At 39.7% G+C, this 23,346-nt stretch overlaps 1 protein-coding gene and 1 non-coding gene across 2 annotated transcripts; one reads left to right on the top strand and one right to left on the bottom strand.

The window, feature by feature from the left end:
- The first annotated feature begins 2,497 nt into the window (after positions 1-2,497).
- On the top strand, positions 2,498-2,575 carry trnay-gua (transfer RNA tyrosine (anticodon GUA)). Its single transcript is given in 2 exon segments — positions 2,498-2,534; positions 2,540-2,575. It is a non-coding gene; the product is annotated as a tRNA-Tyr (tRNA).
- Positions 2,576-7,552: 4,977 nt separating this feature from the next.
- Positions 7,553-17,224, bottom strand: lrrc32 (leucine rich repeat containing 32). Its single transcript, XM_085289785.1, has 3 exons — positions 17,109-17,224; positions 15,418-15,511; positions 7,553-11,777 (listed from the first exon to the last, which is right to left on the bottom strand). Exons 1-3 carry the CDS (start codon positions 17,150-17,152, stop codon positions 9,945-9,947), a joined length of 1,971 nt encoding a protein of 656 aa, XP_085145911.1. The 5' UTR covers positions 17,153-17,224; the 3' UTR covers positions 7,553-9,944.
- Positions 17,225-23,346: the final 6,122 nt, after the last annotated feature.

Below are 23,346 nucleotides of genomic sequence, written 5' to 3'. Positions count from 1 at the left end.
ACAGTGTAGGAAAAAGGACTGCCTCAGATTGTGGAGCCATTCAGTTCAAGTATTCAGGTACACAACAGAAGGGCTGCACTTGTTTATTAAGTCAATGAGCAGATGTAATTTTCCCCACGTAAGCACAGTCTAGACAGTTCCAGATTCCAGATAAAACAGATGTAGATTACAGTTGGAGTTTCCTGTAAATCCAAACTCCTCACAGCAAATAAGCAACCTCTTACTCACAAATACAACAAAGAGGGCCACAGTGGATTTATTCACAAAACTGGATCTTTAATATATATTTTCTGCTTAAATAACCTTTATGTTTCAAATTATTATTTGGATATAAATATTTATGTCTTCGTCCTTTTGCATCTCCCAGCCTTCCCCAACCTCCTAATGAAAGTATAAAAACAACGGCTTAGCACGAGACACTCAACTTAGACTGGATATTCTACTTTAGCACTTGAAAGACTTTAAATAGCTTCACGGTGTAAATCAGGACAGTGTTTAAGTCAAACACAAACACCAGAAGGCTTGTTGACAGACTAAATAGAAGGATAACCAAAGCCTGTGCCAACACGATGCCTCATTATTAACACAAAAGCCAACGTCTAGCTGTGATTTCTGCGTTGACAGAGATAAAGAGGCTTTTTCCCCTTTGATATAAAACAAGATGGCCCTGTTGACAACTTCCTGTACCACCCTGGACAGTAAATTAGGTTGAGTAACTGCGTTTCTCTCTCCTGGTGGGAATAAGGGGTGGAGGGTCTGAGTCACTGAGGGTAAAAGCTTTCTTTGGACAGTTAAGATAAAGCTGCTCGTGCTGAACAGCCTTTTCGCAGTTCCAGAGACTTAATCCCAAAAGTAAACTGAAGAAGAAAGCTGAGGTAGTGAGGCTGGGAAAAGAGCAGCACTATCGAGTTAAAGGCCTTGGCTCTGTAAATTTAACTGGAAACTAAAGGCAAAATAATAAAGTTAGGTTTAGCCCTCGGGTTTCTGGTTTAACTCCAGCTGAAAGGATGTGTTTTGGGGGAATATTTTTCTGTTTGGAACAATATAAAGGCAGAGAGGATAACTTTAAGTCTGAAATGACAGTTATCTTTGGGACTCTGGAGAGTTTTCCTGTAGTTAGCCTTTTAGGATGCAGGGATTAGCACAGATTCAGTATAAAGAATAGAAAAGTCCAGTTTCTGAAATGTTGAGCTGAGTGCCAGCTTTGTGAAATCAGATGTGAGTGAATCTAACTGTGTATGTGCAGTGTATGTTATCTTCAGTAGTTTACTGGCTAGCATGGAGGACCTCAGGTCAAAGGGCTCCATAGGCATCGGCGTAACTTTGTGTTGAACATTGGGGGGGGGGGTGTCAAGATCTCTGTCTAAATAAAAAAATAAATCTGGGTAAATTCCCAGATGATTAAACATGCAACTATTTTGTTGGTAATAACTGAAATGAGTAAAGAAAATCAACAGCCTATTTATGCAAGATAATTCATAATTTTACTGGGGGGGTTATATTGGTTGGGTCTGATTATTGGGGGCATCATAACACCCCTGACCCCCCTGGAAATTACGCCCCTGTACATAGGTTGCTGGAGCCATTTGAAGGTTGGTAGCTTTTGTAGGTGTCTATGATTTTTAGAGATGTGAAAGCAGAGGAAGTGACTTTATTTCTTTGAGTTTAGCTGCAGATATTCTTTTCAGACCAGAAGTCCATAATCATCAAGCATTAATGCACTAGGCTATTATATAGCAGACAGATTTCTTTTCATTTGGATTTCATATTTGGTGCTGTCCTGCAAAATGTTTTGTGGACAACCATTTGTTTTTAAGTTGAACAATTTCACCACTCACGAGCCCTTTGAAAGTGGATCTGGTAGAGTGTACGACTGTGGGTGGCTAACACAGGAATCTTTAGATTGCTGTTGAAAGAAGAGGCTTTTTGTGTGCACATAAGAAGTTATAGAACGACAATATCTTGATCAGATTTTCAAGAACAACGACGATCTGCAGATCTGTACTAACTAGAACGATGAAGCTGCCTTATCATAAAGATGATATGATGTATAGAGATGTGAAAGAACAACTGTAACTCCACAATGACAGTTACCTTTGAGACACAGATTTTTAAAAAAAACCTTCAGATACACTAATATACGATATAGCACAATGGCTGCACATATACATATATTATTTAATAGTTTGATTAATATTTGAAGGCGGTTGATCAGTCCAACAAAGCAAATTGTGGCATCAGTTTCTGCAACCTTAAGTTGAACAATTCAGTTAATTTCTGTCGGGATTCTTGGCAGAGCAGATAAACTGACTTGTAGTAAAAATACAGATAACTGCAATCCTCTAGCCACAGTACAGCAGTCCACTGGCAGCACACATTGTTTTATTTTGATTAACATTAAGAGGTAATTATTGAGTCCTGTAAATCTTTGGTTCAACAAATCAAATCTTTGGTAAAGTTCCTGCATCTGAAACTTGAACAGCTGAGGCATGTGTGTCCTTTGATAGCTCAGTTGGTAGAGTGGAGGACTGTAATAGGCATCCTTAGGTTGCTGGTTCAACTCTGGCTCGAAGGACAAATGTGCTTGTACAAAGAGAGATGACGTTACAGGAGGGCGATGCCTCTGACTGACTGGAATGATTAATGGCTAGAAAAACCATGAGGAATTGTCATCACTATGACAGAAAGTTTGTGGTTTTTCTCTATTTAATATTCAGAGCCAGATGTTCAGTCTTACATACTTGTGGTTAAGAATGAGTTTCTGCATCCAAATCTTGAGTAATTCTACACCTTATGCACCCTTCAGAGGACTAGGTGAGAGAAACAAGTATCCTTAGGTCATTGGGTCGATACTGGCTTGAAGGGGTGCCTTTTGTGTGTAACTGTATGACATGATGGTTAATGAGGGTGATGTCTCAATCTGACTGGAACGAACAGAAAATCTAGAGGTGAACTGTCATCAGTATTTACTTTGACTGAAGGTTTGAGGCTGGCTTTGCAGTCTTGCAAAATAAATTTATGCATCCAAGGAGTGAACAGTCCAACTCCACACACACCCTTTAGTGGGAGGACTGCAGGTGGGAGAAACTGGTATTTTTAGGTTAAAATCTTGTGTGTCTGCACAACATGAAAAAATGCAGAGACTCTTTGGAGTTTTCTGTAGGACAAAAATCTATCAGAATACTAGAAAGATTGTTATTACTGAGCTGCTGTAGGTGATAAAGTGGAACACTGTAGGTAGAAACAACAGTCTGTGTTCACGTTTTGCACTGTTGCAGTCAGTAAGCTTTCAGATAGACAGGATACATAAAGAAAGGAGGTGGCCTTGGAATGATATCACGACTGTATTACAGAGTGGAGCACTTTAGATAGAACTAAATGAGTAACAAAGATGGCTAACAGGAGGATGACGGTTGTCCTGCAAATTCAACTAAATCGTCATGAAAATAACATGTGCAGCCAGTGCGACACACACCTTTCTATAATCACCAAGCAGTGGTAGAGTGATATAACCTTTGTATACAAACTCATTTTGATTTAATATTTGGAGCCAGCATTCCTACAAAACAAGCATCAGGATGGTAAAGCATCATGCTCAACATTCAAAAGCTGAACAACTAAGGTGAAATTAGGTCTATATCTCCATCACAAGGAAATGAGTGACTGCATCCAAGACTCAACCAATTTAGCATTTCATATAGTCTTCAACACTTCTGCTCGACTGGGTGGAGGACTCGTGTTAAAGGAGGGTGATGTCGCTGTCTGACTGGAATGATTGATGTGTAGAAAAATGATTAATTTTTACTGTCATCATTCACTCAGACAGAAAGTTTGTGGTTTGCCTTTCAGGCTTGCAAAACAAACTTCCGCATTCAAGAGGTGAACAATTCAACACCACATGAACTCTTTGACAGTTCAGTTGGTAGAATGGAGGCCTGTAGTCGAGTTCCACGGGTATCCTTAGGTTGCAGGTTCAACTTTGGCTCACAGGGAGTGGCAGGAACCTAGCATTATATTTTTTTAAGTTTTGATTTAATATTCAGATTATTTTCATTGCAGACTTGCTGTTAAACATCAGTTTCTGCATCCAAAATAGTTAAGTATTTCATTTTGTTTTCAACACATAAGCATGGTCGGGTGGGGGGACTGTAGGTGGGTGCTTACTTGATGAACCCTGGCTATTTGAAACCTGTCACAGTGGAAAAGCTGTAAGACTTCCATTCTTTTCATTTTTAAATCCTGGAGATAGAAACTTAGTCTTGCTCTTTGATGGTGTGGAGGACTTTAGGTGTAGGATCTATGGTTCAAAGGAGGGTCTTTGTAGGAGTAAAAATCACGTTGAAGTACTTTATGAACATTTTTGGTTGGCTTTTCAGTATTGCAAAACAAATTTGCACATCCAAGAACTGAACAATAGCTCAGTTGGTAGCATGGAGGACTGTAGATTGATAGAAAGATGATATCCTTAGGTCACTGACTCAACTAAAATTGAAGTGCTTTTCCATATTATCGTATTTTTGATATAGAAGCATGGTATTAAATAGACTTTATAGGTATTGGAATATATTAAACTGCACAAGGTAGCTAATAAAGTGTTCTGAGAGAAGCATTAACAAGCATTCAAGTTCCTATTTTTGTTACCAGAGACAAGCTGCTTCCAGTCGTTGTGCTAAACTAAGCTAATAAACTATCTACATTCTCCACAGGCAAAATCGATTATCTCATCTAACATTTAGAGACAAATCAAAAACATTTTAACCAGGTCATAAAAATCCCAAGACTCTTTCACCAGATGTATTTAAGGTCAACAGTCTCTGGTAAAAAACCATATTACAATGCTTCAACATGAAGGACAGATTTATTTATACACATGGTGACAGCAAAGAGGAAGATTTAATGATCTAATCATTAATAATCGTGTTCCTTTTATGCTACAGAGAAATATCACTGCTAATTACAACACATACTGGAATTCACCCCTTTGCTTTGATAAGGTTAGAAATTTCCCACTCCACATAAGCTACCCGAATGCACCACTCCAAATTGAAACCAAAATACATGCAGCAACATCTGTCATGTTATCGACAACAATTCACACTTATTTAACCAATGTATCAAATATAAAACCTGATAAGTTGTTCGTTTCATGTTCTGGCTCAAGGTAGCTGCCTTTGGGAACATTAACATTAAACATTAATTCATCATATATAGAGAGCAGTATATACTACTTAGTCTCTGTGGTGGGTAATCATCCTGTTTCATATCCACAAAGTCAGAATTAGCTCGCTAAGCTCATGGTTTCTGCTAATCAGAGCTCTTTTAGCTCATGTCACAAGTTTACATGGTGTCAACACAGACAGTATAAAAGATTGATGGAGCCTCTGGAAAGTGCCTTAAAGCTAGATATATATATATGTATTTTTTAACGGCTGCCAGAGGGGGACTTCTGATCTCCAAGAGCCTTACGAAGGTTTTGCAGAAACATGACCACTAACCACGTGACTGCTACCCATGTGAAGTTAACTTGTCTGCTGTTTTGGACGTGTGACAATCATGGCGAAACTGTAGGATCAAGAGAACAAAACAAACCACAAAGGCCCAAAGACTCCCCGAAGCAGTGGGCAGCCACCTGTCTTGAGGGAAAAATGAGTATTCCCCAGCAGGTTGAAACCTTCAGGAACCACTGCTAACCAGCTGGGGAATACACATTTTTCCATAGGAACCAGTGGTTGTATCACATCCAGTATGGCGGAGTTGATTAACTCAATCACTCATGAAATAGGAACTTTGTTTTGGTCATTTTAATGGTCACAAGGGAGGTTTATCTTGAGTGTGCCTACTGCCGAACGACTTGTGACATCACATTGTTAGCAGTGAGCGTGCGGTTTCATAGTAAGGTCCTCCCCTCACCCACAACATCAGGTTTTAAAGCAGTAAAATGGTGAAGACAAATATGTTGAGCTTTTACCCCACTCATAAAGTAAAACCGCGCAAGGAAAGACATTTTTTAACTGTCAAGTATTAACTCTGCAAACAAGTGTGAGTCCTGTCTCTAGAATTACTGTCATTTTAAAATACAGCGTTTTTAAAAATCCTAAATTAAAGAAATAACAAAGGCCAAGGTGCAATTCCAGTGAAGCACTGTTTGCTACAGAGAAACGGATTGCCAGCTTTGCACATATGTCTCAAACTCATTGTCTTTGATAGCCACGCTCCTCAGGGACAACTAGTCGATACTTACGGGCCCCTTGCTTATTCCCTCTCTGATACAGTAAGCAACTGAGGTGTTTTTCTGGATAGTTCTTTTAAACTTGATAAACAAGTGTCCTCCGTAGTACAATCTAGCTTTTATCTACTACGTCAAATTTCTAAGGCTAAGCCTTACATATCATGTAAGGATATCCATGCCTTTGTTAATTTTAGATTAGATTACTGCAACTCCCTTAACCTGGGCCTCCAATCTGCCCTTCTTCATAGATTGCAACTTGTTCAAAATGCTGCGACACACCTCTTAACTGGAACTAAAGGGTATCGATCACTCCGGCTCTTGCTGACCTACATTGGCTCCCCATTCAACATCGTATTGATTTTAAAATGTTATTGCTTACTTTTTAAATCGTAAACAATATTGCACCTAGCTACTTAACTGAACTCCACAGCCTGTATACCCCTAGGAGAGCCCTAAGATCATCGGGCCAACTGCTCTTGGTGCAACCTAGGGTCTAGGGACCAGAGGTGACCGTGCCTTTGCTAGTGCTGCAGTCAACCTCTGGAAAAATCTTCCAACTGACAGTCACGCATCTGAATCTATTCAATCTTTTAAACTGCGATTGAAAACTAAATTATTTAATCTAGCATTCCCGGCTAGTTCGTGTTTTTATCAGGTAGTCTTCTTTGTACTTTGTAATCGCACCCATATGTAACTTATATTGTTGTATTACCGGAATAATCTTCCACCTGATATTCCAGCGTCTGAATTTATTCAATCCTTTAAATTACGATTAATAACTTACTTAACTTAGCATTGCCGATTAATTAGTGCTCTGTTTCATCTGGCAGTGTACTTTGCACTTTGCTATCACATCCTTATGTAATTTTAATTTAATTTCATACTATTGTATTATTGAGAAGCACTTTGGTGTATCTATGGTCTTTAAATGTGCCATATAAATAAAGTTGTATTGTATTGTATAACTCAAACGACCCAAATGTCAGTTTCAGGTCTTCACAAATTTGAATCCAGCACCAGCACACATGTAAGTTTGGACTGTTAATAAAAAAATGGCACAGTTGCAGCTGTAGAGCAACATGTACCCAAAAAATACACCAAAAAGAAAGCTAACAATCCACTTAAGGGGCAGACTTTAAGTAGAGGTCTGTGTATCCAAAATACTTGTTCAACCTCTATTTAAAAAGCCCTGGAAACACTCTTGGCTATATTTGTAGGATCTTTAGGATACATTTCTGAGAGTGTTATACGTTACAATATAAAGCGCCTTGAGGTGATTGTTGTTGTCATTTGGTGCTGTATATTAAAAAAACAAATCATAACTACACAGAGAGTGTAATCTTTAATAACAATATTTGAGTTGATGTTAAAATAACAAATAACACACACACATTAAGAAATTGTCCTTCATTTACTAAAAAAAATAAAAACTTACACTTCACAAAAATACATGGCATGATAAGAAAAAATATTTAACTTTGGTTTTTGCTAATAACATCAATAATAATTTGCTTTTTAGGATTAAACACAGTAAAAATCACATGAAACTGTGAATCCCAGTGTAGCCAACAACAGCACAGCGCTAGATTTACCATTTTATATAATATTAATGTGGTAAAAACAACACAAACACTCATGTTATGCCAACACATTATTCATATCAGTCAAATTAACAGGTGGAGCACCATGGGCCTGGTATCAGTATGGAAAACATACTATGGAATATTTCCAGCTTTGTTTTTATAGTTTTTTTTAATATATATATAAAAACAAACAGAAGAAAAATAACTTATGTCATCATATGTTCTGCTCTATGTAGCATTATTAAGGTCTTATAGTGTTATAAAATCAGATACAGTCACACATACAAGAGGAAGTTTAAAGTGCAAACTATAAATAAAGGTTAAAGTGACGGCTTGGATTTCTTAAAAAACACAACAACAAAAAAACAACCTTCATCTAATCCTACTTCACGAATAAAGAGCCTCTTGTTTCATGACCTTTAGTAGTGTTCTCGTCTTTATTTTTAGCTTAAAGGAAAATTCCAACATGTCTGAGTGAAGACATCTGTCTGAGATTCGATGCTCCCTCGCCCCGTTTCATCTTTCACCGTCTCAGTCACTGATCCATCTGCAACAAACCTTCATTCTACCCTTAAATGAGTGTGAGTGACGCTTTGGGAAAATACACAACTTTGCTTTCTTGTTGTGATTTAAATGAGAAGGTCAACTTCAGTATGAAGTTAAGGCGTAGAATGAGCCGGAAACAAGCCAGCGTACGCACAAAAAAATGAGATTAAAAAAATATGTAAGGTGTTTATTTTATTCCTCTGGGATAATCCATCCATAGGGATGATGCTTTTTTTGTAGCATTGCCTTGGTTCGCTACACTAAAACCCAGTGGACTTCTCTTCAGGCAAAAATTATAACAGAAATTAGCTCTGGTCATCGGAAGTACGTTTTGTTAGTGAAGGTGAGTGCCACATTTTAATTTTAATTTTTAAGAGCAAACGTAGTCTCCAAAAGTAAAAGGTTAACATTAATTCATGAACAAACTTAAGTTTCGCTACACTGAGCTGCCGTGTTCGGTGGGATAATGAGTAATTTCGCCGACAGCTTGCTAGCAACACTTAGAAGTTGCTAGCAAGTGGGGATATTTGCTTAGATTAGAATGGCTAAATCTTTTCTTTAAGTTCCCTTTTTAGAAATCTAACCTTAAAAAAAAAAACATTACAAAAAAATGCTGGAAGCGCAAAAATGCAGCCCCATTTCTGTGTTTTATTCATTTCTTTGGCACTCTTTGGCTTGATTTCCCCAACATGGATCATTTTTTACATTTTGATATGAATGAAGATGTTTTTCCAAAAATAAAAATCCCAGTTTTAAAAAGCACAGGTTTAAAAGTGTGGGTGTAGCCTGTGTTTATTTGTACTGAAGCACATTTCCTTTGGCAAGCTTGTTTTTTGATAGCCAAATTTAGGTTTCCTGTTTGTCAGAGCTAACATCCACAAGGCAAATGCCACAAACCAATGAGTGACTAAAAAAAGGCAAAGTTTCACACTGAAATCAAAGTGTATTTTCCAAAAGGCCAAACACTTATAATAACTTTTATTGCTGCATTTCAGGCACGCTTGTTGATGCCACGCTTTTGTGGAAGTGTTTTTAGTGTTAATTCTTCATTTTACATTCAGTAAGATAATGTGCGGTCATGGCTCTACAACTGGGTTAGCCATAAAGTTGTGTTTAGACAGAAAGCAAAACAAGTTTCCACTGTGTGTCCTGCAAGCACACACAGCTGCTTAACGTCCAATGCACCAAGTGTATCTGCTCTGTGCAGTCTTTACTTGTTATCAAGTCACTGAAAAGGCTTTTTTATGAGTTGCCATCACTCTTGAAATGCTCAGTTTTGTAGTTTTCATTTGACTTTGCATTGTCACACTGCCTTGTTTGGTGTCTCAGCACACCATAAGGTCCTTAAAATCTCTTTTTTTCTTCAATTGGGAAGATACTGAGGAATGCTTGCTTGTTGATAGATGTCTCAGTGATCAATGGTAGCTTTTCGTAGTGGTACAAACAACTCAAAGCCTCACATTGTTCCTTCAGGAGACTTTGGTTTGCCCCGCAGAAGTTACATTCACATTTTCAGCTGTGTCTGACTGAAACCTTCAGCTGTTTCTTAAATTCCTTCATGGCTTTCTGTGGCCAACCTTCATTCATTATGCCCTAAAACCTCTGTTATGTTTCCGCCTCCTTGAGTGGCAACATTTAACCAAGAGCACGAACACGATCATCACAAGTAACAATATCACTATAACTGTAATAACATAGTTCTGGACGGGTGGTCCATGGCACATTGTCTGGGTCACCTTCTTGATGCTGACCGGCTCAGAGTAGTCCTCGTGAACGCAGGTCACCGTTTCAATGTCAGGAATGACCACGGCGGACTGCTGCACCATGATGATGGATCTGAGGTTGCTGCAGCAGCTCAGAGGATTGGAGCCCATGTAAAGAGTCTTTAGAGAGTGCTTCAAAGCAAGGATGGTGCTGTACTCCAGTGTCACCAGGTGGTTGTTCTGCAAATTTAGGGACTCAATGGAGGACTCTTTGCTCCACGTCGGTAGAGTGGTCAACTGGTTGGTGGACAGATCGACGTATTTGAGGCTCCTCAGTAAGGACAAGTCTGCTTTTAGAATGGAAATGTTGTTTTTCCTCATGGAAAGGTGAACCAGGGAGTGCTCTAGACCAGAAAGAGAGTCTTTGTGCATGTCCAAGCCTGGATTCAGGGACAAATCTAAGACCTTCAATGGGGTGTTGGCAAACATGTTCGCGGGCAGACTCCTCAGGTTGTTTTCAGAGAGGTACAAAGCCTCCAATTTTGGAACAGATAAAAAGGACACACAACTTTGAGGATCCTTGTGGTTTTGGTCTGTTGGCTCAGAGTCACAGACTTGCAGGTTGTTCTGCTGGAGATGCAGGTATTTGATGTTGGCGAGTCTCTGAAATATTTGATAGTCCAGGGTTGTGAGGTCGTTTCCTTGTAAGAAGAGTTCTTCCAGCGACTGCACAGTGTTTTCTCCAAATGTCAGACTCTGCAGTGGATTATAGCTCAGATTGATGACCTTAACTCTCTGTAGAAGGCCTACATCAGTAATAGAAAATGAGGTAATGCAGTTATTACTCACATTTAGGACCTCCAGTGATCCCATCATGGAAAAATACTCTTCAGGCATTTTTTTGAGTTGATTGTAACTCATGTCCAGGTATCTGAGGCAATTAAACGTTATGTTTCCCATGAATTTAATGTTTTGGATTTGATTTTTCGAAAGGTCCAGATATTTAAGGCAGTTGTTTTTCGGGAGACGGGGAAAGAAGAGCATTTTGTTTTGACTCAGGTCAAAAGTGACAAGTTCATATGGAGTGTCTGATTGCGCGCTTTGGAATGACTCCAGGCTGTTTTGGCTGAGATTAAACACTTTTAATTTGTCGAGATTGAAGTCGTCGATGCACCTTATTGAATTCTTGGACAAATCAAGTTCGGTCAAATGAGATAAAATGTCAAAAGCTCCATCTTCAATTTTTAAGATGATATTATTGTGGAGGCTGATTTTCCTCAAGGACAAGGATCCACTGAAGGTATCTTTTGCTACTTCAGTGATGCTATTGCTGTTCAGAGAAAGGTTCACCAGCCTGGGAGAGTCAGCCAAGAAATAGTCTGACATCCCCGTGTACAGGCCGTTGTTTGACAGATCCAGTGACTCCACAGCTTTAAGAGGTCCGATGTTTGTTTTGGAGTGGGCAAAAACATTCAAATGATTCTTGGACAGATCCAGGATTTTCAGATCATTCATGTCTTCGAAGAGCCTGGGCTGGATGAAGTGGATCTTATTGGAGTGGAGATTCAGATGCCGGAGGTTGGTGTGGTATGCTAAAGTTTCCTGGGTGAGATTCTGCACCTGGTTTCGTGAAAGGTCCAGCATTTGGACGACATCGGGAAGGTTGAGTGGCGCACTTCTAAGGCTCAGATCGCTGCAAAACACATCCATCTGGACCTACGAACAAAGACAAACACACGAGTCTGAGTATCTCGGCATACAGCCAGGTTGACTGATCATGACACAACACAGACCACATGTGGATGTGGAGGGTCGATTTATGAGTCGGTGTATCAAGGCCCAAGGCATGTTCTTGGCAGCAAGACAACCCAGTGTTGTATTTTTATTTTAAGTGTTTAAACTATGATTATTTCTCTTTGAATTGATTAAAAAAAGCCAACCAAAAGAAAAAGAAATCAAAAAGTTCCTAAACCAAGAAGAAAACACACCTCACACCTTTACTTCTTCTTTCGTCCCTGTTAGACGTTTGAGGTATTAAGTGCAGTTTATAATTGAAACCATATGGCCACAAACCCCCATGTCCAAAAACAGCTCATAAAACTGTCTCCCTCTCTGCTTACTCTCTAAGGCAGAGTACATTTAGCTTCTTGCCGTATTTGTGGTATCGTGAAAGGGGCATTCCTTGTTGATTGCAAGCTGTCTGTAAACAAATAAGAACTGGATGGCAGAACATCTCGTATCTGCTCAGGAACAAATCAGTCACACTTGGAGAAAAGTTTTATCATTGAAAAAAGACGTATGTTTCCTACGTGACTTTGCGTCTCATTAGCAATACTGCTCGTGTGGCACGCAACTGCTTATGTCAGACTAAGTCAGACTTTAACTCCACATTATCTGAGTCACACGTGAGGCGGTTTACGGCACATTTAGTCAGAGTAACTGTAAAAAAATGACTAATACTTGTGTAAATAATGGGAACAAAGTGGAGAAACTGCTAAAGTCGTGCTCAACTAGCTGAGGCTAGAACACCATAAAGTGCAACATCCCCAATTAGGTGATCTTTGTTTTACGGTCTGCTAGTGGTTTATTTAATGGCTCACAGTTCAGAGATGACAGTAAATGAGAGTGAGAGTGTTTAGTGCAACAATGTCACCAAACTGGACACAAAAGTCGCACAACCATTTCCCATCTCTCTATCCCCTCATTATCGGTCACCTCACCACTTTCAGTTCTCTTATAAATACTTGCTGTAACAAGGCCAAAATATGCTTTCAAGAAAGACTTTATTGCTGGAAGATACCTATCTGGTTTCACAAAGTCAGACTGAGAAAACTACACAATGTTTTTTAATCGCAAAAGCATCTATGGACATCCAAACACGGGGATTTTTCCCCCCCGCTCTTGTTTTTCCTTACGGTTGATTAACAGCTGATTTACGAACAAGACTGTATCTTACGCTTCCACACCACAGATCTCCACTGTTGTCCAGAAACTGTGACCACGTTCATAATTTCATTCCCAGTGTACAAAATACAGAGTTTGTTTATCAAAGCCGCTGGTGTGCCGCAGTTTTGTAGTGTGCTTTCTTGGCTGTACACAGCACTCGTCATTTTTCATGCCGAGGCTTTATTGTTGGTGATGGGTTTATTGTAACCCTAACCACAATGTTTTTCTAAACCAAGCAGTTTTCAGAGCCTAAACCCAACGAACCGACTGGAGGATGCAGTGTGGTTAAGCAGGTGACTCTCTGAGGGCCTTACTGCAGCAGACTTGGTTTAAATCTGCTCCAGACCATTTGCTATGCTTCACCCTCCCCCTCTCGCCATTTTCCAGCCTACTCTTCATGGTCCAGTCTAATACAGATCTGAAATGCCCCTCTTTAAAAAAGTAAACAGTCTGTATTGAGAAAAAAACCCTAGCAGGTTGTAAACTGTGGTTTCCTGGCTGGTAAACATGAGATTTATGCCATCGCTATCCCTCTAACCTACTTTGTTGAGCTCTTAAACAGAGCGTTTTATATACTTCTCGGGACATTATTGCTGCAGTTACTGTGTAACAGTATCGATGGTTAAAAAACACCTTCATCATCGTGGAGACTCTAAACAGCATCATGTGACCGTCCAGAATGAGAACCTCCGTTTGTGATAGTCCTCCAGAATAAAAACTACATTTGTTCACAAACCTTTATTACAATGTTTTGATTTTGTAAGAGCTTATAATGAAGCGAATGATGAGTTCTTAAGACTGAACTCTGGATTTTAATCAAAAGCATCACCTTTTCTAAACCTAACCAAGTAGGTTTGGTACCAAAACCTTGAAAGTGGTCTCACACTCAAAAGCAGCTCTTCATTTTACAGTGGAAACACACCTATATGTAGTTTCAGCAATTCTTAGAGCAGAGGTGTCAAACATAAGGCCAGGGGGCCAGAATCAGCCTGGCAAAGACTCTAATCCAGCCACATTGGATGGCTTTTAAAAACATGAAGGAGGGCATAAATTGTGGACTTGGATCTTTATTGATAACTGCCATTCACATTAGACCAAAGTAATTAGGTCATATATTTTAAAAAATGATAGAAAAGTTATAGTTTCTTCACATATCTTTTTTTTTCAATGGATTGTACACATATATATACTTTTTCTGTAGTTTTACATGTTTTTTATAGTTTATAAGTCATGCTGATGGATTTCAATTACTGCAGCAACATTTCTTTATCATGTGGTAAAAAATTAGGACATACTTTTGATTTGCGCTTCTTTTACTTATATCGAGAAATCTAAGGAATCAACTGTGTAATTAAACTTCTTTACACTGACAGAAGTGGGGGGCGTCGCTTGTCCAGCCCACTTAAGTTAAGCCCACATAAGTGTATGGCCCATGAGACATCCCCACTTTAGAGGGAACAAATGATTAATACCATGGAGGACTAGTTTATTCTAATTCCAACCAGTGAAGCAAATAGGTATTACTCCACAGCCCAAAATAGTCTTTAACAAATGCAATATTTGCTGCTGTCTCAGTAACATTTTGTAAGAGCGACACTAACCAGCTACTTCAGGGAACTACAGAGCCTTTTTGTAATGTCTTAGACTCAAGTGTACAAAGTGTGATTTGTGGCATATCCTTATATGTCATCAGTAGTGTCTTTGTGCTGCTTTAGGATTTTTTTTTTACTTCATTCAGAAAGTGTGATGCTCTGAAAACCGTTCCGATTTCAGCAGAGAAGTTCGGTGATATCTGGGTATTTATAGAACCACTGATGACCACATCAAATGTAGGTGACGCACCTTTCGCTTTCACTATCTGGCTATTTTTAGCTAACACATCTGAGCCTGACACTAATGACTCTGACCAATTGCTACGTGATCCAACCTTTAACCCATAAAGGCTTTATTTATGTATTTCCGGCTCTTTCCTAAGAAAAGCGAGTACTGTAGCTTACTGGAAGTGATGCATTTTTCTTTTTCATTTCATTTCATTTGATTACAGCAATATTTCTGCAAGATCAATCACCAGAAATACCATGAAAATGAAATCACAGCACTGTACACAATGGCAAAGCTGGGTGACACATGTCCTCTATGCTTTAAAAAAAACCCCAACCCTCTATCAGCATAACTTCCACTGAAGACAAATAACATTTTAATGCCCAGTTATTAAAGCTGGCAACTCGTGAACAAACTCTCTTCAGGTCTAAACTTGCAAATAATTATAAAATAAACTGCCTGTAGTTGATGTGAATGAACAGAGAAAGCGCACATACCATGTAAAATGTAAGTGAACAAAAAACAGAGAAAAGATGCCGTTAAAAAAAAACAGAGAAAAGACCAGACGTGCGCGTCTCTGTTTACTTACAACTCGGCATGGAGGGGGTTGCTGGGGAGGGTACGCGGATGCCGCCACGCAGCTGACCAACAGCAGGAAGAACAGCTGGAGGACGTCCATGGTGCTGCAGGCACAGACAGTCCAGATCACACAAGTGAGCAACACATGAATGTGGGAAGGATGCTGTATATGTAACTAAAAAGGGAAGGAGTAACAGTGTGTGACCTATGAAGGCGTTTTGTTGCTTTTTTTTATGCAATGAAAACAGGGGCTTTTTGTTGCAATTAATCTGAATGCCGTTTTTTTTTTCTTTCTAGCATAAAGAATGACTAAGCCAAAAAAAGGGTTTCCATTAACTCTTTGTACTGTTATTGTTTTTAAAAAATTAGCGACTGTTTGAGGCGAGTGAGTCACGCTTATAGCGCTTCACTGTTTCCTGATAGGTTACTTAGAAACAAAACAATACATTATGTCACCTTATAGGGCAGACACGCTGTGCCCCGGATGGGTTGATAAGCTGATATGCATATGGAAACTTACGGGGGAAACAAAAGGTTTGCAGTTTGAGGCTAAGAATGGTTTAAAGTCACGAGTGACAAACACGGAGGCAGTTTGCTCTAATTTAATTCATCACAGTGCTCTCATGTGATGCTTGGAGCACGCAATCATCCTTCATTTAGCGTTAGAGAAACCTTTAAAAAGTTGAATGAATCAGCCTTTTGCTCCGATTTTAAGGCGGATCGCAGAGCTGCAGGGCTTTGATGAAAGTCGAATAGACTTTAAGGTTTATCTCATAGAAAAAAGGAAATGTTTACAGTCTGGTTAAACACCACAGCCGTTAATCTGCAGCCAAAAAAGATCCACACTTTCGGACTTTTAAATGTTCCCATTCAACCTTTTTTTTATTCTTCCTCCCATTTTAATTCCCATTCTACTTCCAGCCCCACCACGGGGAAATTTCACTGCATTTGTTTAAACTATCCCACTAATACCATGAAAGAGATACAGAGCATTGTTTGGCAGGGGGACATCTTCAGATTTCAGATCCACCAAAGAAATGTTTCCCCTCAAAATTCCTCACATGGTTTCACTTATATAAACATCTGAGGCACTAAAGAGGCCATCAGACATTATGTAATGTAGGATGTATTAACTAAGGTGAGGAAAAAGTCCACCTTATTATAGAGCTTGTGACCCCTAGTTTCAGAAACGCCAGAGCGCCTATAAAAGAGGAAGTTTTGTACATTTTGCAGATAGTAGTAGTAGTAACAGTGCTGCAGTGGTGGAGTTTACTGCATAAATGTGAACCAGGAGGCTTTTATTTTGGCAGAATCACAACTTTTTAAAAGATTCTATTACACAAAATAATATTTTAGCACGTAGAGTTCAAGTCCACGTGTTGGTACACGGCAACTTCATCTCAGTGAAGAGAGAAAATCAGCCTTTTCCAGCCTTTAAAGTCCTCATAACGCTGATTTAAAAGTATTTGAAAGAGCTGTTTAGAAGTGTTACCCATGCAAGCAATACAGCTGAGTTAGTAGCTGGTAAAACTTGTGCACTTTTTCTTCTGTTTTAGAGTTTACACGCAGGACTTTTACTACAAAATGAGTATTTGTACTCCGTCCACCTCTACAACTGTAAGCAAGTACACAAATGTCACCGAGACCCCGAGAACCTTCCAAAAACCTCTGCAGCAACAGCCCAACAATATGAACTTTTACCTCGCTTTCAGCCGATGATTAATCTTCACAAGCCTCCTGACCATATCGATTTCACACCCTCACACACCCACACAGGTCGATCGCTCCTTTCAGCTCGACGCTCCTCTCCCCACGGCTGCCGGCTGCTGTCCGGCCATCCTCACATCCTGTGAGAATATCCTGCATGGCTTGGCCCCTTTCCTCCCTCCCACTGTTCTCGGGGAAATGCCATATATGGGGGGGTTGGGTTGGGAATTCTAGTTTTGAGCTGTAACTTCAAGGAGACTCAACCCTAACCTCTCTCCCCAACCTCACAAAAAAAAAAAAAAAATGCCATCTATTAATCCTAAAATTGGATGTCTCGAGGAATAGTTTGAACGTTCTCACAGGCACCAGACTCCATTTGGAATCTGAGGCATTTAAGCCTCAGCTCTGCCGAATACTTTTCCGTTCTTTGAAATCTCTGGAAAGCAGCCTTTTATGGATGTTTTCTTTATTTTTTTAAACAAGTTGAGCTGTTTTTGATGCTTCTACGTCAGCAGCTCTTATTGATACCGTTCGCAGAGACGTGTGGGTGCGCTGAGAAATCACACATCCTTTTTATGACTGTGGGAGTAAGTCAGACTTGTCATGTGGCTTTTCTCTGGTCTGCCCTACTGTAAACAAACATCGCTCTAATTATAATGAATAAGACCAGTTTATACATACAGACAATCAGTTTTAAATGACTGTACGAATGTCTGCGTGTCTAGACAGGCTGGAAAAAAGCATGAGTAAAACTCTCGCCTCCATAAAGGGCTCTCGAGCTCTGACTGCATCAGTGGAGATTTTCAGCGATAGATTGCGCTGCATGTGAAGCAGAAATGCTATTTTTAACAAATAAAATCAGACTGTTTCTAAACTACAGTCTGATTTAGGACGCGAATATTGGAAAAAATGCAATTTATAAAGGGATTTGTAAGCGTTCTATCTCCGAGTTTATATAAGCAGGTGTTTCTTAATCCGTTGGCTTTTGTGTAAGTTAAGTGTTTAAACTCCACATTTAGTCAAACAAATCTGAATCTGTTATAAAGTATTAAGGATGCTAATGCTGTTTATCTGCTTCACAACCACAAACATAAATATAATCATATTAGAAACTGAAAGCAGCTAAAGGATAATTCTATTATTAAAGGGGAGGTAAAGAGGACATCCTTCATATGCTGTAATTAATTCTAACCAGGTGGTGGCATAACTCTCTAAATCTTCACCCACCTTCTGAAGTTTTCTCCAGTGAATTATCAGAAAACAGATCGCGTATGCAGAGTAGCTGGTTTCTGTTTCTGCATCATTACAGACTTAGAACAAAAATAACGCTGAATAAAAACTAGATTTTAGTGTCAGATTGTGGCACTTTGGAGGTGTGTGAAATTGACCTGATTGCGGAGCGTTTCTCGTGTCGTTAAGCTGGAAAGAAATTTACCCAGAGGGCCTGAAATTTTGAAAATCTTTTACAGGATGAAGGTTACATTTTGAAAGGCTTTGTTAAATTTACTGACGTTATCGTGCACAAATAGAAATCTGTTGAATCTGACCAACTGAACCAAAGAAACAAGACTATCGACCTGCAGAGCGAGGGGAACTCTCTCCTCGGCTCTCTGAGCTTTTTGGGGGCATCGCTTGTCTTTAGTCTCGACCTTTCCTCTTACACGTGGGATCTCACGCCCTGTGCCCTGAGAGTTACTTAAAACTGTGTTGATGTGTAAAACCCAGATTGTGACCCACACCTCGAACCATCAACAAGCCTTAGGTGACTTACTTAGTTTTTCCGAGTTCCTGATGATTTGCCTGCTGAGTCTGATTCTTCAGTATCAGCTTTACTTTGTGGTGTCTGAGCTCAGTTTTGGTTCTTTCCCGCTAAAGACGCAGCACAAGATGAGCTCGCCATCAAAAAGAGTCGAATAAAGATGTCACCATTAAATTCTCTGGTTTTGCTTTTGCTTTCCCCCCCTTATGTAAATATTTAGGTGCAGTTTTTAACCTGAATTAACATGGCGGAATTTTCTTTAGTTTTTTGAATTGTAAATGACTTCTTGTGGTACACCTGCAGCTGAGAGCCTTCACTTTCTGTTCTGAGAGAGAAGCCACTGTCCACTCATTATGTGGTCCGACACTTTCACGCTTTTCTTATCACTACAATCACATCTATCATGAATACGTTGCTTGCATGTGTTCAGGATGTGTTTCGTAACCGTTTCTCTTCCCTGACCTTGTCGAGAAGCACGCTCTCTGGATTCAGCACCTCCTGATCTGGCTTTCCTCTCCTGCTTCATCAGACGCACATTTCAGCTGTGTGGACTGGTGCGTGTGCAGCTTTTAAGCCTGTAAAGCATTCCCAAAAGTTTGGACAGCTAACACACGCACCGCAGCGTTCCCAAACATCCAGCCTGGAGCAATCTTCATCCAAAAAAAAGAACAAATCCCACCTCACACAGAGAGCTGTGACCCGGACTTCATGGAGCCGGTCTAGGATTAGATCAACAGACAACCTAAATCCACTAAAGACCCGTGGATGCCTCCAAATGAGGCTTGCACCTGAAATAACCTTTCAAACTGAACACCTGCTGCAGGTTTAATGGCTCACACCAAATATTAGCACCACACACACGCGCTGGGTTACGGCACAAGCCAGTCAGCAGATTATTCTTCTTAAGGGTGTTTTTGGTTCACATCACGATCTTTCCCTCTCTTTAACCAAGTAGTTTTTATATGGAAACCTAACCAGTGAGAGGAAGTGAGAGCAAAGTGTGAGGGAAAAAATAAAGTGCCAAACAAAGCCGGTACTAACAGGAGGAAAACCAGGATCCCCTGGCTCTTAATCTGGGACAACGTGGTCCTTCCCATTTTCCAACCACCTCCTGTAGACTTCAAGCATCTCTTAAAAGCACCAACACCAAAGGATACCTTACAGGTAATGGCGAGCTGCAGGATGCACCTGACAGAACAGCATCATATAACACTCACTAAACCCGGCACGTTATAAACTTAAAAAACAAGCGCTCTGTTTAGATCTCCAGCAGCTCACGTGGGCTCATTATGTGAGTTATGTGGCTGAAAGCTCCAGAAATACTCAGCAGGTGCAAGCGGACCATTAGTTTGGATCGTTTGTGTAAATATTGGAATTTGTTCTTAAGTTAGATCTGCGGTTTAGAGGTTTACTGTATATAAATATATATTTCCGTGTAAAATGTAGAGTGGGTGAAAGCGTAAAAGTGGCTTTTTGGAGTAAATCTACAGTGTGAAAATACACAAACACTCCTTGTTTAATTAGATTTTTAGCATATCGCCTCTCTGGCAGGTGGACTCTGATTTATTCATAACTACTAACACTTATTTAGAAATATTTACAAAACCACAGGGTGAAATGGTGCATCAGGTTAATGTTCTGCATGTATATTATACATACATTTGCCCTACAGAAATGATATGGGCAAAAACAAAATCACTTAAAGTGGACTCATTGCACTCATATTCAGACCCAGCCTTTCCACTAAGGGGCTCCAACACAGTAGCTTTGCATGATTCACAGTGCAGCTGACCCCTCAGCTAGCTTTCTTCTGATTGGCTGCCCCTCACAAACAGGTTTAGGACATCACCCTGAACCAAAAGTAGAAAGAAGGATCTGAAGCCTGTTTAATAAAAGCATCTCCTACTGTACCGGCTCCTGTGGTGACAGTAGCCGCTTTAAAGCGTCGAACAAGAAAAACTCGTCGTATTTGGCGAAAACTGTGATCTCCATCTCTGAATTTGTTGGACGCAAATATGAAAAGCTGTGTTGAAAAGCTGCCGAGCGCCTGCTGTTTTCGATGCTTCACGCGGATAACAGCTGGTCTATACTAATGCACAAGTTTTATCGTCTTAACCGTGAGTTTTTAAAAACAGCGTAAAGCTGCACGAACACAGGCGCGCTGTGTTCGTGCAGCTTTACGCTGTTTTTAGCAAACAGGTGTCACGTAAGAAGGAGCCTTACCTGGTCTGCTGTCTGCTGTTCATGTGCAGGTTAAGTTTCAGATTAACTATCCTTTCACTCTTTGCCATGTTTTATCAGGTGTCATGTTTACACACAAATACACAATGTGAGTGTGTGTCACAGATCTCCCTGGGGGATTGTCCCCTTATATATATTCACCGGGATTCCCGGACTTTTTGTTTCCATTTCGGAAAAAAAAAAGGTCGCCATTACTCGCGGGTGTGTGGGGTGGTTTTTTCCCCCCTTTATTTCTCAGATATTTGTTTCCTGGAAAAACAGTGAGATCAGAGGGATGTTATTCCTGCAGGTGAAGGGTGCTTAAGAAAAGCTAAGATTATGGACGGCTCAGGTAAGGTGTACCTGAAGGTAATGGAAGGACCACTCTGCCTCCTGCTGGTCATGGAAAGAAAGCACACCTATGTGAAAATTTGACTATGTGCACAAAACGACCTCACAGCCAAAGCTGTAATAAACAAAACACGGTGTAAACTAGACTTAAACAGTGAAATTTTAACGCATTTGTCTCTAGAAATATAATAAAGTACTACGTAATAGCCATATATTCACATCAACATTTACTTTTGAATTTGTGACTTGAAGTAGAAGATCAGACTTTTCCACCTCTGTTTATTTGCTCAGAGAAAACAAAAAGTTTAAATTTAAATTATCTTGGTAATTATAAAAATGTGACCCCTTTTCTTTTTGGTACACAAAACTAAAGATTGGCAACTTAAAGGCAGAAAATAGTCTGATGTATCTCACACACACCAGAAGTAGAAATTAGTTTTTCTAATTTCTATTTTTTTCTTTTATGTCCCATCAACTGCTTCTACATCTGTCAGATTTACACTGAGACACTCGCTGTTCTTTGTTCAGCAGCACCCTCATGTTTCCTGCTTTTTCATGGAATAAGTTCTGGTTCTGGAACCAGACCACCTCCTGGGAAGTGGACCATCAGGTCCATCACCAGCAACAGAGCAGACCTGGAGGCTCCGTCCATTGTAAAAGCATTAAACTTTGTATAGTACTGTGCAAAAGTCTTGAGATACCCCTCCTTTATGTTTTAGTAATGTTAGTAATGTGCAGTAATTTAGTGACACATAGACAAACAGTATACAAGACAAAAACAGAGTTTGTACAGCTCTGAAGTTGTATGAGCCTTTATTCTTCAGCACAGCCTGAACTCTTTGAGCCAAGCTTTATTGTAATGTCTTTAAGTAGTCTTCAGGAATAGTCTCCAGGCTTCCTGAAGGGCATTCAAAGCTGTTCTTTGGGTTTTGGTTGCCTGATCTCTATGAAACGCTGCCAACAGTACAGTCGCAGAGCGCCCTCTGGTGGACAAACTGCAAAATCAACACTCATAATGTGGTTAAAGACGCTTCTCACCTCTCTTCTTCAGTTTTTAAATTCTCATTTAATCTAATGTATCAGTATATAGCCAATATATGCCGGCTTCTACTGTAGGCACTCACTCTTCTGACCTCCTCTGTAATCTTTTGCAATTTCAACCAAAAAACACATTTACATTCATGACCCCATCAAGCCTGTTATTGATTTTCAGTCCAGTTCTTGTGTAATGGGCCCAACATGGGCCATACCTCAGCCTGTCTTGACAGCCACTGAGAGAATTACTGATGAGGCGTCAGTGAACAGTAGATGGATCAACTTCTTCAAATTTTTAAGGTTGCATTACTTGGGACATTACTTTATCCTAAGATATGCCAAGTTTTTATTCAATAGCTTATTGAGAATCATCTTGTTGGTGCCAAAATACAATGTTATGGCTCTCTTACTCTTATCTTTGGCATATTTTATACATTCTGCTAAAGAAATGGGATCAAATCAGGCTGATAAGCTACGTGTCGACAACACAGGTTCATCCTTTGGGTTCGGCGCCTTCTTTTATGTTTGACTGACTCGGATTAGTTTTAAGTGGCTTAAAAACAAAAAACATTCCTGTGAAAATGGTCAGGTGCAAGGACTGGACTGAAAATGAGTGAAAAAGAAGCCAATGTCCAAAGAAATTCACAAAGGTATGTGAACTATTGCTCAAGACCACTTTAAAAATATTAAAGTCTGGCTTCATGGAAGCAAAACATGAAGAAATGAGACAAGACTTTTGCACAATATTTACACACAGTAGTTTAAAACTAACCAACATACATAATATTCATGGGGGAAAAAGTAATGGAAGAGAAATCTGACAGTTTTGTGAGTATAATATAATAATAATAAACAGAAACACATGGA

Source organism: Mchenga conophoros, linkage group LG10 (assembly GCF_057382185.1).
Source record: "Mchenga conophoros isolate Kocher_MC1m ecotype Shallow Benthic linkage group LG10, M_conophoros_male_GT1.1, whole genome shotgun sequence".
Lineage (NCBI taxonomy): Eukaryota > Metazoa > Chordata > Actinopteri > Cichliformes > Cichlidae > Mchenga > Mchenga conophoros.
The sequence above is the reverse complement of the archived record's forward strand: the minus strand, read 5'-3'. Positions and strand labels throughout refer to the sequence as shown.